Below are 16345 nucleotides of genomic sequence, written 5' to 3'. Positions count from 1 at the left end.
CAGGGAGAACATGCAAACTCCACACAGAAACACCAACTGACCCAGCCGAGACTCAAACCAGAGACCTGAGTGCTGTGAGGCCACAGTGCGACACCACTAAGCCGCCCATCTGGTTTCGCTTTGTGCCAACAAAAAGATCATTCATAACTCTTAATGATATTACTGAAATGATGAAACACACACACACACACACACACACACGCACGCACACACACACACGTTCAATAGTCTTTATTTCTGATCTTCTGAGCCCATAGAGAGCCGTCTGTAACTGCAGAGAATGAACTGGTGTGTGTTACGCCACAAACACCCCGTTATGTACGTGTGTGTGTGTGTGTATATACTCACACACCATCCAGAAAACACACACACCGTTCTGCTTTTATAAAAGAAGAGAAACCACACATGTGATCTGCAAAACAGGGCGCTGCGGTTATTATTGTGCACTGACTTCAATGTAACCTGTGATTATTGTGATGTTGGATCATATTTGTATGTACAAAACATTTTAAAGGGTCAGTTCACACTAAAATATCAACCCTAAACATCCACAAACCCTCAAATAAAGAAGCGTTTTGTAGACGAATATTAAACATAGTGTAGATTTCAGAAATAACCAGTCAAAATGAAGAGATTGCAACTAAAACAAAGCAAAATAATCTTATTTTTGCTGATTACTTTGCTTGTTTTAATGAAAAACTCACTTAAATCTGACTCATTATTACTGAAATCATCACAAGATGTAATATTTGTCTATAAAACGCTTCTTGATTTTAGAGTTTTCAGACATTTGGGCTAGAAAAGAGGCGTAAACTCTGAGTAAGAGCAGCGTGTTTTAATGGTGAACTGTCTCTTTAAATAAAGCCAGACATAAGCAGGTGGAAATACGACAATATCTGTGTTAATGCTATTTATTTGTGGGGTTAAACACAGACTAGTCTACTATTAAAAACAGCGGCAACACTTTTAAACAATACAGTTGTGCTGATCAACAGTAATTAATGCACTCATTAACGATAACGAAGCATATATGAACACATTAGTTATTAATTAATGCACAGATGTGTTAATAACACAATGTTTCAGTACAATACAGCTCATAATTATCCCAATAAATGCTCTGTAATGATAAATAATTCAGTATATATAATAATATAGCTTATTTATTAGAGTCCACATGAATAAACATGTTTATAGCCTCTTCATTAACATTATTCTTCATTATGCAGAGCATTTATTAGGAGAAGCATTGTAGTTTACATAATTCCATTAATAAACACGTTATTACACATAACAGATTCAGTGTTTCATTATAAGGTCGTGTTATGTTATCTATAGTTTAGTAAACATAAGTAAATATGAACTAATTAAGCTGTTAATTTATTAAAAACTAACATTAATAGTGATTAAAAAGGCGGTTCATGCCGCTGTGGCAATAAACAGACTAAGCTGAAAATAAATGAATGACAGATTAAAGGGAGAGTTCACCCCAAAATGAATATTTACTCACTATTTACTCTCCCAAACACATTACGAGTTTCCTTTTTTCTTTTAAACACTAAATGAGATATTTTGGAGAATGCTGAAAACCAGTAAACATCGACTTCCATCGTTTCAAAAATGATTCCAACATTCTTCAAAACATCTTCTTATGTGTTCAACGAAATAAAGAAACTAATAAAAAATTTTTTAAAGAAAGCGGAACACCTGTAACCATTGACTTCCATTATAGAAAAAAACAATTGCAAGTCAATCGTTACCGATTTCTAAAATATTTAAAATATGTTCTTCTGTGTTCAACAAAATAAAAGAACTAATAAGAAGTTATGTTGAAGAAAGCTGAAAATCGGTAACCATTGACTTCCACAATAGGAAAAATCAAATCGAAATGTTTCCAACATTCTTCAGAATATCTTCTTTTGTGTTCAACAAAATAAATAAACTCATAGCAATATCTCTTGAGGAGGGCTAAAAACAGGTACCCACTGTAGGTAACCATAGTAGGAAAAACGAATGGAAGTCAATGGTTACCGGTTTACAACAATCATCAAAATATATTCCTATATGCGTTTAAGAGAAAGAAACTCATAAAAATATATTTTAAAGAAAGCTGAAAAACCGGTAACCATTGACTTCCATAGTAGAAAAAAACGAATGAAAGTCAAGGGTACCGATTTCCAGCATTCTTCAAATGATCTTCCTTTATGTTCAACAAAATAAAGAAACTAACAGAGATATTTTGAAGAAACTGAAAATCAGTAACCACTGACTTCCATTGTAGAAAAAACAAATGTGTTTCCAACATTCTTCAAAACATCTGCTTCTGTGTTCAACAAAAAAAAAAGAAACTCATAGAAATATATTTTGAGGAACGCTAAAAACAGGTAACCATTGACTTCCATAGTATGAAAAACAAATGGGAGTCAATGGTTACCGGTTTCCAACATTTTTCAAAATATCTTATTTTGTGTTCAACAAACTCATAATGGTTTTAAACAAGTAAAGTGTGAATAAATGATGACAGAATATTCATCTTTGGGTGAACTTCTCCTTTAAATAATGCGTAACTCACATTAATGAATGCATGAATTAACATCATCCCACACAACCGTACAGTAAAGTGTCACCAAAAGAGGTTTTGCTGGCTGAGGTACAGCAATATTTCATTTCAAACACCTCAAGAACTCATTTCTTTGAGCATCTGGGCCTGTAGAGCTTAAACTGATGCGTATAAAAGTGGCTTCACAGACAAATCTCTGGGTTTTAAGGCAAAGGGTTCGACTAAAGCTGAAACGCACACATCCCGTACGACTCTCCCGATCGTTCTGTGCGTTAAAGAGACTGTAGAAGATGAAGACGCTGCGCTTCGTGAAGCAGCTGAAATGGGTATTGTTATTATCTCAAAAGAACACAAGAGTTAAAATTCTTCCTGAGCCTCCTATAAAACACTTGCTTTTCCATCAACAGGACTGATACCGCGGTGAACACACCGACATTATTGAACTGGTCAAAACACTAAACAATCAACACTCTCTGAGATATTAAAGTGAAAATGGTCAACAAGTCAATTTCTCAAGATACTGGTGTGGAAGCCTGTTTCTGAAAAATAATAATAATAGTAGTCATAATTAAATAATAAAGATAAATACAAATAAAGTTTTTTAAATATATATATATATATATATATATATATATATATATATATATATATATATATATATATATATATATATATATATAATAAAAATTGTTGTTTAAATATTTCAGAAATTTCAAGTTTTTGTTGTAATATTTACATTTTATCAGAATTTTTGTTTAAATATTTACAAAGTTTCAAGTTTTTGTTGTAAATTTAAAATTATCAGAATTTTTGTTTAAATATTTCAGAAATTTCAAGTTTTTGCTGTAAATTTGACATTTTATCAGAATTTTTCTTTAAATATTTCAGAAATTTCAAGTTTTTGCTGTAAATTTGACATTTTATCAGAATTCTTGTTTAAATATTTCAGTAATTACCAAGTTTTTGTTGTAAGTTTTACATTTTATCAGAATTTTTGTTTAATTATTTCAGAAATTTCAAGTTTTTGCAGTAAATTTTACATTTTATCAGAATTTTTGTTTAAATATTTCAGTAATTTACAAGTTTTTGCAGTAAATTTTACATTTTATCAGAATTTTTGTTTAAATGTTTCAGTAATTTCCAAGTTTTTGTTGTAAGTTTTACATTTTATCAGAATTTTTGTTTCAATATTTCAGAAATTAAATTTTTGCTGTAAATTTTACATTTTATCAGAATTTTTGTTTAAATGTTTCAGTAATTTCCAAGTTTTTGTTGTAAGTTTTACATTTTATCAGAATTTTTGTTTAAATATTTCAGAAATTTACAAGTTTTTTGTAAGTTTTACATATTATCAGAATTTTTGTTTCAATATTTCAGTAATTTTCAAGTTTTTGTTGTAATATTCACATTTTATCAGAATATTTGTTTAAATGTTTCAGAAGTTTCCAAGTTTTTGTTGTAATTTTTACATTTTATCAGATTTTTTTTTATTTAAGAAATTTCCAAGTTTGGTTGTAAATTTAAAATTTTATCCAAATTTTTGTTTAAATATTTTAGAAATCTAAAGTTTTTGTTGTAATTTTTACATTTGTTCAGAATTTTTGTTTAAATATTTTTACATTTCAAAATTTAAAAAGTTTTTTTTACATTTTATCAGATTTTTTATATTTCAGAAATTTCCAAGTTTTTGTTGTAAATTTTACTATTTTCCAGAATTTTTGTAACAAAAAAATCAGAACTTTCCCATTTTTTGCTGTAATTTTTTACAAATTCTCAGCATTTTTGATTGAAAAAGTCAGAACTTTTATTAGATGCTAAATTGCATATAAAAAACAGATATAAACTCTTAATTGCAAGCTATTTTTTATAATTTTGATAGTCACAATTATTCTATTTTTATTTATTTGTGTGTTAGAAACGGGCTTCCACATGTGTGAGATTTACACGAGCTGAGATTCTTCAGGTTGCATAGCAAAAAACAAAGAGCGTAAAATGAGTGTGCTTCTGTTCCCGTCACAATCAGAAAGAAAAGATTGATCCAAAGCAGCTTCTGACAAATAGCTTTACCACCATGGGGATAATTATATATATATTTATATATCTCTCTTTCTCTTTCCAAAAACACCAGACTCTTTACATTATAAAAAATATATCAGACGTAGAAGCGAAGGAGCCGGCTGCTATATATGTGACTCTTGATGATACACCTTACGTTCATAAAAAAGCGTCTCTATATTCATCATTTCACACTCGCTGAATCTCCGAGACGTCCCAGTGTCTGTAAACACCGGCGATACACACACGCACAATATCACTCCAAATAAATTAAAACAAGTCTCCAAACGTTGGCCATGCTGCTTCCATAAATCACAAGGCAAAAACAGGAGAAAAAAAAACCTGATGTAAAAATCACAGTCCAGGGCAATGCAAAAACATTTTAAAGTCTCGAAAAACTCAAGAATACCAAAAATGAACATGTTTCTTTTTTTAAAAAAAAGATGATCGGAGAAGAGAAGAAAAAGAAGTCAGAAGTCATTGTGAGATGTTAACATTTTGAAATTAAATAATAATATCAGAATGAGAAAATATTTTGGGATCTTAAAACTAGAGTTTGGAGATAATTAAAAATAAGTTTGAACCAATCTGGAAATGACAGATAGATAGATAGATAGATGGATAGATGGATAGATAGATAGATAGATAGATAGATAGATAGATAGATAGATAGATAGATAGATAGATATAGATGAATAGATAGATAGATATAGATGGATAGATGGATAGATAGATAGATAGATAGATGGATAGATGGATAGATAGATAGATAGATAGATAGATGGATAGATGGATAGATGGATAGATGGATAGATAGATAGATAGATAGATAGATAGATAGATAGATAGATAGATAAAATGGATCAATGATCTGACGCTAACAGAAGCATAACTGAGATAAATTAAACTCAAAAACTCAAACACATTACAAAGAATTCCAACCCAATTAATAGTCAGTAATGCGTAATTATTACAGAACTGCCAGATGTAAAATGTCAATTGGCTCTTCTCCAATCCAGGGCAGAAGAAAAACTGATTATTATTATTGATATTATTATGTTGTTAATTAATCCCCAAACCTCAAGAGTAAAAAACTGTTGTTCTAAAAAGGTCGGAGGCGAGTAGATAAACAAAAGTCAGAATTGTGAGATCTGAACTAAACTCTGGGACGCAGATTTAGAGTTCGGAGAAAATAAATAAAAATTGCAACTAACTTAAAACTGACTTGATGGAGTTCTGAGTTGGAGAGAGAGAACGAAGAGAGGAAAATGAGTGAGAGAGATAGAGAAAAGAGAAAGAGAGATAGAGAGTAAACAAAAGCGAGTAAATCAAAAAAAGAAAAAATAACTCAAAAAAGGATAAAAATCTGAATAAAAATAAAAGTAAATAAATAAGCGAGTCTGGAGGAAAGCGTCCACGCAGTCTGAACACACGACAAGGCAAAAACAGAAGAAGAGAATATTCCCGATGATCTCCTCCAGTCCAGCGCAGAGGGAAAACTGTGATGAAGATGATGAGGAGGAGGAGGAGGAATTATTAATTGTGTTTCTTTAATCCCCAAAGCTGAAGGATAAAACCGGCCGGAGGACAGAGGAGTTAAAAACAAGAGGGAGAAGCAGGAGCGCAAAAACACTGCGGTGAGTCTCTGAACGCCTCCGTCTGGACCAGCGCACGCCTGTGTGTATGTGCATGTGTGTGTGTGTGTGTGTCAGTGAAAGTGAGAGTGTGTGTGAGGATAGAGAACAGCACAATCTTCACACACTCTTCTGTGTCCGCTGGAGATTCTCCCGCCGGTTCTTCAGCGTCACCGAAACTCGTATATAGGCACACTGTGTTCTGGGACGTGCGTCAGGTTTAAAGACTGATACCTGAAAACACAACAATCATACACATATTAATAATAAGAAGGAGAATATTATTATTAATATTAATAAATAATAATAATAATAATAATAACAACAATGTTATTATTAATAATATTATTACTACTAATAATAAAAATATTAATAATGTTAGTAATAATAAAATATTAATAATAATAACAATAACAACAATAATAATATCAATAATAAAATATTAATAATAATGTTATTAATAACACTAATAATAATAACACTAATAATAATAATAGCAATATTAATATTATTATTAATAACATTAATGTTAATATTAATAAAATATTAATAATAATAATAATAATAGTAATAACAATAATAATAGCAATAATAAAATGTTATTAATAATAATGTTATTAATATTAATAATAATAATAATATCATAATAATAGCAATAATATTATTAATAATAACATTAATGTTAATAATAATAATATTAATAATGTTAATAAAAATAAAATAATAATAATGTTTATAATAATAATAAAAATATTATTAATAATAATAATAAAAACAATAACAACATTAATAATAATAATGTTAATACTACTACTAATATTATTATTAATAATAATAATATCATAATAATAGCAATAATAATATTATTAATAATAACATTAATGTTAATAATAATAATAGTAATAATAATATTAATAACAATAATAATAAAACACTAATACTAACAATAATAATAACAACAACATTAATAATAATAATGTTAATAATAATAATAATAATGTTAATAAAAAATAAAATAAGAATAATAATGTTTATAAAAATAATATTATTATTATTATTAATAATAAAAACAATAACAACATTAATAATAATAATGTTAATACTACTATTAATAATATTATTAATAATAATACTGTTAATAATTATAATAATATCAATAATAATAATAGTAACAAAAATATTATTAATAATAAAAATAAAAATAAGAATAAAATAATAAGAATAAAACCACCAGTGTGCAGCATCCACTTGGATTTGGCGAAAGCAGCCATATTATGCCAGACCGCACACCACACACCAGCTGATTGGTGGAGAGGAGTGATAAAGCCAATTATGATATGGGGATGGTTAGGAGGCCATGATGGAAAGAGGCCAGTGGGCAACTTTGGCCTACCTCTAATCTTTTTCAGAGGACATCCTGGGATTTTTACCAATCACAGAGAGTCAGGACCTCGCCATCCTTCCTCCATGTTTACTAGTAGTTACAGCACTAAATGACTATTATATTTACTGTGAGGATAGATCATGTTAATAACAGAGCTGTGTGTGTTGTGTACATGTACCATTCTGAGCTTCTGTGGTAGTAATATCCCTCTATGGTGGCTGTAGACTTCTGGAAACAGATGTAGTAGAAGCCAGCGAAGGAAGCACCGCTGATGTCTTTAATCGTGTGATCGGGAACTAGAAACTGCTCCTGAAGTAAACACACACATTCATTGAGCAGTGTAGTTCATTATTTACACGCATTTCAAGACTATATAGCTTCTTTTGGTCCACCTTCCCACAAGCAGGATGCTTATGTTTCCCTTTATGCAATGTAATGCTAAGCTAATCATGACAAACTATATATTGCTGGAGAGTCACATTTACTGTCACTCTACAACCCGTGCAAGCATTTACGGTTACATCATTAAAGCACAAATATTGCAGCCTAAACACAGAGCCCGCATGACTAACTATACGTCACTTGAAAGCTGAACATTTCTAGTTTTCATACGTGGTGACTGATTTTTAATTAGATATTACTGAGCATTATTATGCAACAAGGATACTCAAGAGTTGTAAATCATTACTTTGCTACAGCAATCTGCATTTACACATTTGTAAGGTGTTTTTAGAGGATAAACTGAAATAAAATATCACCAAACTACTCTAAAATTTGACGTCTACTGTACAAATATTGTCAAAAGTATGAAAAATATATGGTTCATATTCCTTAAATCATAGGGGGCGCCCTTTCATAGTCATCAATGAACACTGGATGTGGTCATGTCTGGTACTGCGGCCAAACTAAACCCCACTGAAAGCTACATTTGAGATATCCACTTCAAATCTGCCCTATAGTTCGCTCACATATTTATCTTGGATTTTCTGCAGGCTAAAGAAGGTTTTATAAAGGCATTTTTTGCAATATACTAAACTATACATAAAATATTTCCTGCACGAATAATCGCATCAAACAAAAAGGTTTGTATTTACATAATATATACACAAGTACTGTGTATATTTATGAACATCTGTTTAAATACACAAACTGTACATAAAACACAAAAATATACACAGTATGCGCAAATATACATTCACCGGCCACTTTATTAGGTACACCTGTCCAACTGCTCACTAACTCAAATCTCTAATCAGCCAATCACATGGCAGCAGCTCACTGCATTTATTTGTGTAGACATGGTCAAGAGGATCTGCTGCAGTTAAAGTAAGCATCACAATGGGGATTTAAGAGACTTTGAATGTGGCATGGTTGTTGCTGCCAGACGGGCTGCTCTGAGTATTTCAGAAACTGCTGATCTACTGGGATTTTCACGCACAACCGTCTGTAGGCTTTACAGAGAATGCTCCGACAAAGAGGAAACATCCAGTGAGCGGCAGTTCTGTGTGCGCAAATGCCTTGTTGATGAGGCCAGAGGAGAATGGCCAGACTGGCTCCAGCAACAGTAACTCAAATAAGCACTCGTTACAACCGAGCTCTGCAGAAGAGCATCTCTGAACACACAACACGGCCAACCTTGAGGCGGATGGGCTACAGCAGCAGAAGAGCACACCGGGTGCCGCTCCTGTCAGCTAAGAACAGGAAACTGAGGCTACAATTCACACAGACTCACCAAAACTGGACAATAGAAGATTGGAGAAACGTTGCTGCTCTGATGAGTCTCCATTTCTGCTGACACATTCGGATGCTCGGCTCACAATTTGGCCTCAACAACATGAAAGCATGGATCATCCTGCCTTGTATCAGCGGTTCAGGCTGGTGGTGGTGGTGTAATGGTGTGGGGGAGATTTTCTTTGGGTCCATTAGTACCAATTGAGCATCAACGCCACAGCCTACCTGAGTATTGCTGCTGACCATGTCCATCCCTTTATGAGCACAGTGTCTCCATCTTCTGATGGCTACTTCCAGCAGGATAACGCAGCATGTCATGAAGCTCAATCATCTCAGACTGGTGAACATGACGATGAGTTCACTGTACTCAAATGGCCTCCACAGTCACCAGAGCTCAATCCAATAGAGCAGCTTTGGGATGTGGGAGATTGCCATCATGGATGTGCAGCAACTGTGTGATGCTATCATGTCAATATGGAGCAAAATCTCTGAGGAATATCTCCAGTAGCTTGTTGAATCTCTGCCATGAAGGATTAAGGCAGTTTTGAAGGCAAAAGGGGTCCAGCCAAGTACTAGTCAGGTGTACCTAATAAAGTGGCCGGTGAGTGTGTGTGTGTATATATATATATATATAGCAATTACAAGATTTTATTTTGGATGTGGTTAATCTTCTGACAGCACTAGTTATATTATAATAATCCAAATGTCTTTACTGTCACTTTTGATCAACTTACAGTGCCAGTGCTGGAGGAAATAATAATATCTGACCCCCAAACAGCTCTAAATAATAAGCTCCAGCTTACCTTCCACCGCATGAAGACATAATCACTATTCTTAAGTTCCTCATAGTCGAAATCATCTGAATTAAAGCTCTTTGCATACTGATAAAAGGCCTGAAACTTCCCCTGGGAGAGACGAAGAGCACATTCAGCAGATCAGCTTCCACACCACAGTCACGGCACTTGATGATCCATAATTAGACTCAAAGATTATACACATCGTTATTACCCAGTGTTTTCTGTCCACATCCTCGTCTGCGTCCCATTTCCTGGTTAAAAATGGCCGTTTTTTGCTAATGATCTCCCCAGCGAAAAATGTAGTAAGAGTGGGATATTCCTGAAGAGAGAGTAGATTCAGATGTGTGTGTGCTTATAACACTGATATAACATTAATAAGGCAACATTATTAAAGGGCACCTATTATGCACAAATTGCTTTTATAATGGGTCTAAATACTGCAGTGTGTGAGTATCTCCAGCCTCTGATGGTCAACAAATTGAGTTTGTTATAATCAGACTTGATGAAGGAAACACTTCCCTTTGTGTGTGAGGGGAAAGCCCCGCCCACTAGTGCCCATCTCTCCATCTAATTAGCATAAACAGCAGCCCTGAGTGAGAAGTCAAGGCATTAGTAGCTCCGCCCTCTTTTCAAAAGAGCACAAACTCATTTAAATTTAAAGCAACAGTCACCAAAACAGCACTAAAGTCCTTAATGAGGTAGAGATAGGTTAGTGGGCGGGGCTTTCCTCCTCTGATGACACGTACAGAGGGAGAATGTCAATCAAAGTCTGATTAGAACAAACACAATTAATCACTGTTGACCATTAGAGGTTGGAGATACTCACACACTGCTGACACACACTACTGGGGTTAAACCCCGCATAGAAGTGATTGTCTCTTTAAATGAAGAGTGGGTCTCACCTCCGTCAGGCCTTTGATCTTCAGGTATCCGCACAGGTATGAGTCCTCCATGGTCACGTGCTGCAGATCCAGAGCACAGACTATTATTAAACACACTCCGCGAATGTGGGTCAGAGCAAAACACATTCAGCAGATATCTGTCAAAGAGCTAATCTGAGCTCAAATCTGACATCAAATCACCCTACTCCACTACAACAGAGACTCGGGTCCATGATTGATTATTAGTAGGCCTGTCACAGTCATCAATATATCAGACTGTCACACTAAACAGGAGATCAATACATAGTTTCCACATATATATCAATATCTCCAGCATATGTGACCTGATTGGCATTCAGAAATAAGCTGTTGTAAAAGGACGATTTCACATCTACATCAACGATTCTATCTGCAGATTTCCTTTGTGAATATTAGAAAATCTAAATAACCTCAAGAATGAGATGTGTGTGTGTGTGTGTCTCTTGAACGTGCTAATCTGTTACACTGTACAATTATTATATAATCGGTGGATTAAAATGACAATATCATCACTTATCGCAATCATTTCTGAGTCAATAGTAGCGCACAGCCAAAAGTATTTATTGTGAAGGGCTAATGATGGCACCTACAAGGACAAAACACTGCACACATGCACTAAGACAGGGGTTTTCAAAGTGTGAGGCGGGAAAAATATTATATAATAAAAATATAATTACTAAGTTGAATTATTATGTGTATTTTTTATTATTTTTAAACGTTTTTATTTAACCAAGGTAAAAAAAATAATACGTCAAAAATAAGAAAACCTTTTTTACCCAGAAGGCCATAGCTGTGAATTCGCTTCTGTTTGGCAAGCCCGCCAATACAGGTATATGCCTGCTAATCATGCTGCTAAAACAATGAATCGGTTTCTGAGACCCCCCGATTCAAAGCCTTCAAGTTTAGGGCTTAAACCCAAAAGATGACGATATGATGGTCAGTATTTGATTTTGGATTTACGTGGACAGGACCAGCTGATGAACCACGACCTTTATGTGTGGTTTGTCAAGATATTTTGGCTAATGACAGCATGAGACTCGCTAAACTTCGGCGACACCTTGAAACCAAGCATGTTGAGGTAGCAGGAAAACCTCCAGAATTTGTGTGTGTATGTGTGTGCGCGTGTGTGCGTGCGTGTTTGGGAGGAGGGGGGCGGCAATGGATAAGTTGTGTCAAAAGGGAGGCCCACTGTCTTAGGCTGCTTTCACACCTGTGAATGGATTCAGTTGTTCTGAAACAGAGATTACAGTTGTTACAGTGTTGCTCTTTGCTCTTGGAGCGGTTCGCTTTCACACTGCAAAGTTTCTAATCGGACCTAAAGAGCTAAAACAAGTCACGTGCGAGTAAACTCTCCTCACATTGGTCAGAGTGTCAGGGTTTATTTTGCAGCGTCCCGCTCAGCTGTCAGGAGAGGTGGTGGTTTGGTGGTGATTGTCAGGGTGCGCGCGCGACGTGTCTGAGGAGAGATGCGGTGGGGAGGGGTGAGAAGGGTGCGCGACGATGCCTATTTGAGGACCGGGAGGGAGACGCGAGATCACCGGGAGATCATCACTTGTTTGCAGGCATCAGGAGACTCGCGAAACTTCCCGCCCTACTCATAATTCTCTCTTCATATAGCCGTATGCCTATTAAATATCCATAAAACACTGTGATATAACCGCGCTCGGATCGCTTTCTCACTGCAATCGAACCGCTCCAGGGTTCATTTCAATCGAGCCGAGACCACCTCACTCAAGCGATCCCGGAGCGATCCCGGAGCGCGGAACAGAGCGCGATTGCCCTGTTCACATATGCCAATCGAACCGCGCTAACTGGGCAAACGAGACACGTTCCCAAACAAAAGTGTAGGTGTGAAAGCACCCTTAGACTTTGAAAAACCCTGCACTAAGAGCATCAGAAACACTACATTAACAAAAGTAGACTACACAGACAGCTTTTCTGGATTCACAACCTAACTAGTAAGCTCTCCAGTAACCTATAATAAATACATACTATTAAACTAGTGAATTACCAATCTAGGCAGAACATTACATTTATAACCTACCTAGTACAAACAGCTTTTTTGGCTTGAGTCTTAAAAGCTAGTGAGCTGCCTATCTAGACAGCATTTTGATCTCACTGTATGCTGCCTCCACACTTTACTTCACAACCTATAGTGAGCCTTCCTAGACAACATTTCAACATAAACCCTACACAGTGTTTGCGCTCCATATTCTCACAATCTGAAGTCTCTACCTAGACTGTATTTTGGTTTCAACTCCCAACAAGTGAACTACATTTTAGGGCTTGATAGTCTCACAGCCAAGTAAGCTGACAATGTGGAATCCTGACAGCACTTTGGACTTAAAACAGACCTAGTAAGCACAACACACAAACTAGTATGCTTTGATTGGACTTCATGATCTAGTAGACAGCATTTTAAACCAATAACCTACTAAAACAATCTGACACGGCCTAGTCGGTTACTACTTAGTAAGCTGCCTACACACAAACAGTTTTCTGTGGCTTTATCACCTGTCAAGGCAGAAATTTGTGGTTGAAACTATCCAAAACATGAGCTGTGTAAACTAAAGCACGTTTTGGTTTAAGAGCCACACAAGCTAGCAAGCTGTCTACCTAGTAAGTGTGTAGGAATTTGTACACTGCCTAGTGCCTACCTGCAAACACATTGCATAGGTGACTTAACAGTGTCACAAAAGTAAGCTGTCTACTACATTTTGGTCTCAATACCTACCTAGTGTGCTGCTAGGCAACAAACAAACATTATTTAGGGGTTCATAATCTCACCTAAAAAGCTGTCTAGCAAGACAACATGTTAGTCTCAATATCTACTAAGTAGGCTACCTTCACACAAACTGTTTTGAACTTCAAGTCTTACAAGTTACCAACCTAGTTACCTAGAAACTAACAGTTCTGTTGAGCTTTATAATCATGTGACAAGTCAATACCTACCTAGTATGCTGCTCATTATGTTAGGGTTTCATACTTGGTCGCTACCTAAAAAGCAGTCCTTTAAGTCTCAATACCTACTTAGTAGGCTACCTTCACACAATTGTTAATAATCAAGTCTTACAACCCATTTTCTTAGCTTACATTTTTGACTGAAAGCTAGTACACTGCCCAGTTTTATCATCTTACAACCTATACATGTCTATAGCTGCCTAGTATGCAAAGCAACAAACATTATTTTAGGGCCTCAGCTAGACAACACTTAGGTATCAATGTCATAGAGGTAACGTTGGTTTTATATTTGCATATTCGTTCATTTAGCAGTCTCTAAATTGTTTACTATGTTACTTTGAATATTGGATCGGAATTAGCATGCAAGTATGACTTCTGAACAGCATTAGCACTATCAGATTGACTGTGAACAATGCTGTACTTTGATAGTCATTTGCCGCTAATATGATTTCCCTATTTAGAATTTGCAAAGAATACGTTTCTGACACTATATTATTAAGGAGAATGTCTGAATATCCCAATATAAACCAACTTTACCTCTATCTCCATGCCTACTTAGTAGGTTACTGACTGGAACATTACCTAGCTAGTAGTACACTGCCTAAATGACCAACAATCCCTACTACAGGTTCACCATAAACAGCATTTTGACCTTAGAATCTTTCCTAGCAGGCTGTATACACCAAGAAACAAACTTCACTTTAGACTTTTGAAATTTCACAACCTTGTCAGCGCCCTAGCTAAACTAGTCTTGACTACGTGGACTGCATTATGAACTCAAACAGCACCGCCTCAGAGCCGGCGAGTGAGCTGAGCTGTCTATCCAGGCAGCAGTTCTGGACAGCGCGGGTACCCTCAGTTAGAAGCTCACTGTTCACTAACACCTAGCAAGTGCTCATTGGGGTAATGCTGGTTTTATATGCACACATTCAGGCTTTCTCCTCTATAATTTAGTTTTAAAGAAGTATCCCTTGAGAACTCTATATATTGAAATCATACTATCAGCCAAAGACAATCAAAGCACTGCATTCTTCACAGTCCATTAAATCGCGTTGTTGTGGTTTTGTGATAATAATGTGATTATAGAGCCAATATTCAAAGTAAGTTAGCGTGGTAAACACTATCGGGAGTGTGTCATAAGCTGTCACTGAACGAATGTGCGAATATAAGACCAACTTCACCTCAGCCTCGGAGCCCAGTGAGCTACAGTTCTGAACATTTGGTTCCCTCAGTAGGGCGCTCAGTGCCCACTAACACCCACCAAGTGCTCACCTGCAGAACCACCTCTACATCGTAGGAGTTCCCTTTGCTCTTCTGGTGTCCCCGGAACCGGGAGCCGCTGTAGAGCAGGGAGGTGCTGACGCCGGGCTGGCGCGTGTTGATCGGCGGGGGCGGAATAAGCGAGGCCGAGGCTGAGCAGGCCGCAGACGGGCCCGGGCGGCAGGCGGTGCGAACCGGCATGCTGGATCTCTTCTGCGGGGCCCGAGCAGCGGAGCGTCGCGTCTGTGCGCCGCTGGACCAGGAGAAAACACGACGCTTCACCGCGCGGCGCGTCAGTTTACAAGCTTCTCCCGCAGGACGCGCGGTTACGTCCCTCACAGCAGAATGAAGGCGCTCAACGGAGAGTCGTGTGACCCTGCACGCTGTTCTCTGATTGGATGACGGACGCCGAGTAAAAAATGACGCTGGATTCTCATTGGCTGCATAGTGAAAAGCATGACGGGCTTTGTAGTTGTGAGATGTGGAGGATCGTAAATGTTCTAGAAGTGCTGTTTGTTTAGTGTGACTTTCTTTGTAAATCTGTATGTAAAAAACGCAATTCTCGTTATCTTACCGTTATTTTAATTAACTGTAAAAAATAAAAATAAATATTTGGTAAAAGCTGCTGTTTTAATAACGATAACTTATATATTAATCATATTTAAACAATACTTGAGAAAATAAATGTCCTTAAATGTTCAACTCTCCTGATGAAAAGCTTGATCAGGGCTTTGTAGTTGTGACTGAAATGTTCTAGGAGTGACAGCTGTTTGTTTAGAGTGTAAAACACAGAAGAGCCTCAATCAGTAGTGCAAGAGTGTGAATCCTGTTAACATAATGTTCACATACACACAAATACACTTCATTAAACATGTACAGATATCACTCATATACTATATAACTGCAGGTTAGGTATGTTTATATATAATAACTTTACTGTTAAACGCTATTAATCAATTAAAGTTACTAGTAACTAATAAAGTGATGTTAAGTAACGTCTCTGATTTTGACTGTGATGCAGTAGTTATTATGAAAAGTGCTAT

At 35.8% G+C, this 16345-nt stretch overlaps 1 protein-coding gene across 1 annotated transcript; it reads right to left on the bottom strand.

Annotated features, from left to right (window-relative positions):
- Nucleotides 1-4604: 4604 nt before the first annotated feature.
- Nucleotides 4605-15662, bottom strand: gid4 (GID complex subunit 4 homolog). Its single transcript, XM_073945282.1, has 6 exons — nucleotides 15315-15662; nucleotides 11064-11123; nucleotides 10373-10480; nucleotides 10168-10269; nucleotides 7812-7942; nucleotides 4605-6483 (listed from the first exon to the last, which is right to left on the bottom strand). The coding sequence occupies exons 1-6, from the start codon at nucleotides 15501-15503 to the stop codon at nucleotides 6420-6422; spliced, it is 654 nt and encodes a 217-aa protein (XP_073801383.1). The 5' UTR covers nucleotides 15504-15662; the 3' UTR covers nucleotides 4605-6419.
- Between the last annotated feature and the right edge of the window lie 683 nt (nucleotides 15663-16345).

The sequence above is a fragment of the Danio rerio genome, chromosome 3 (genome assembly GCF_049306965.1).
Source record: "Danio rerio strain Tuebingen ecotype United States chromosome 3, GRCz12tu, whole genome shotgun sequence".
Taxonomy (NCBI): domain Eukaryota; kingdom Metazoa; phylum Chordata; class Actinopteri; order Cypriniformes; family Danionidae; genus Danio; species Danio rerio.
Note: the sequence above shows the minus strand (reverse complement) of the source record. Positions and strands in the feature narration are given on the sequence as shown.

Bases quoted from the DNA above. Each gene is read 5' to 3' on its own strand.
- gid4 (XM_073945282.1), bottom strand. From the start codon at position 15,503: ATGCCGGTTCGCACCGCCTGCCGCCCGGGCCCGTCTGCGGCCTGCTCA. The intron at 10,270-10,372 runs GTAATAACGATG...CGTCTCTCCCAG, and splicing joins ATGTGGACAGAAAACACTGG to GGGAAGTTTCAGGCCTTTTA. The intron at 7,943-10,167 runs GTAAGCTGGAGC...TGTTTACTTCAG, and splicing joins ATGTCTTCATGCGGTGGAAG to GAGCAGTTTCTAGTTCCCGA.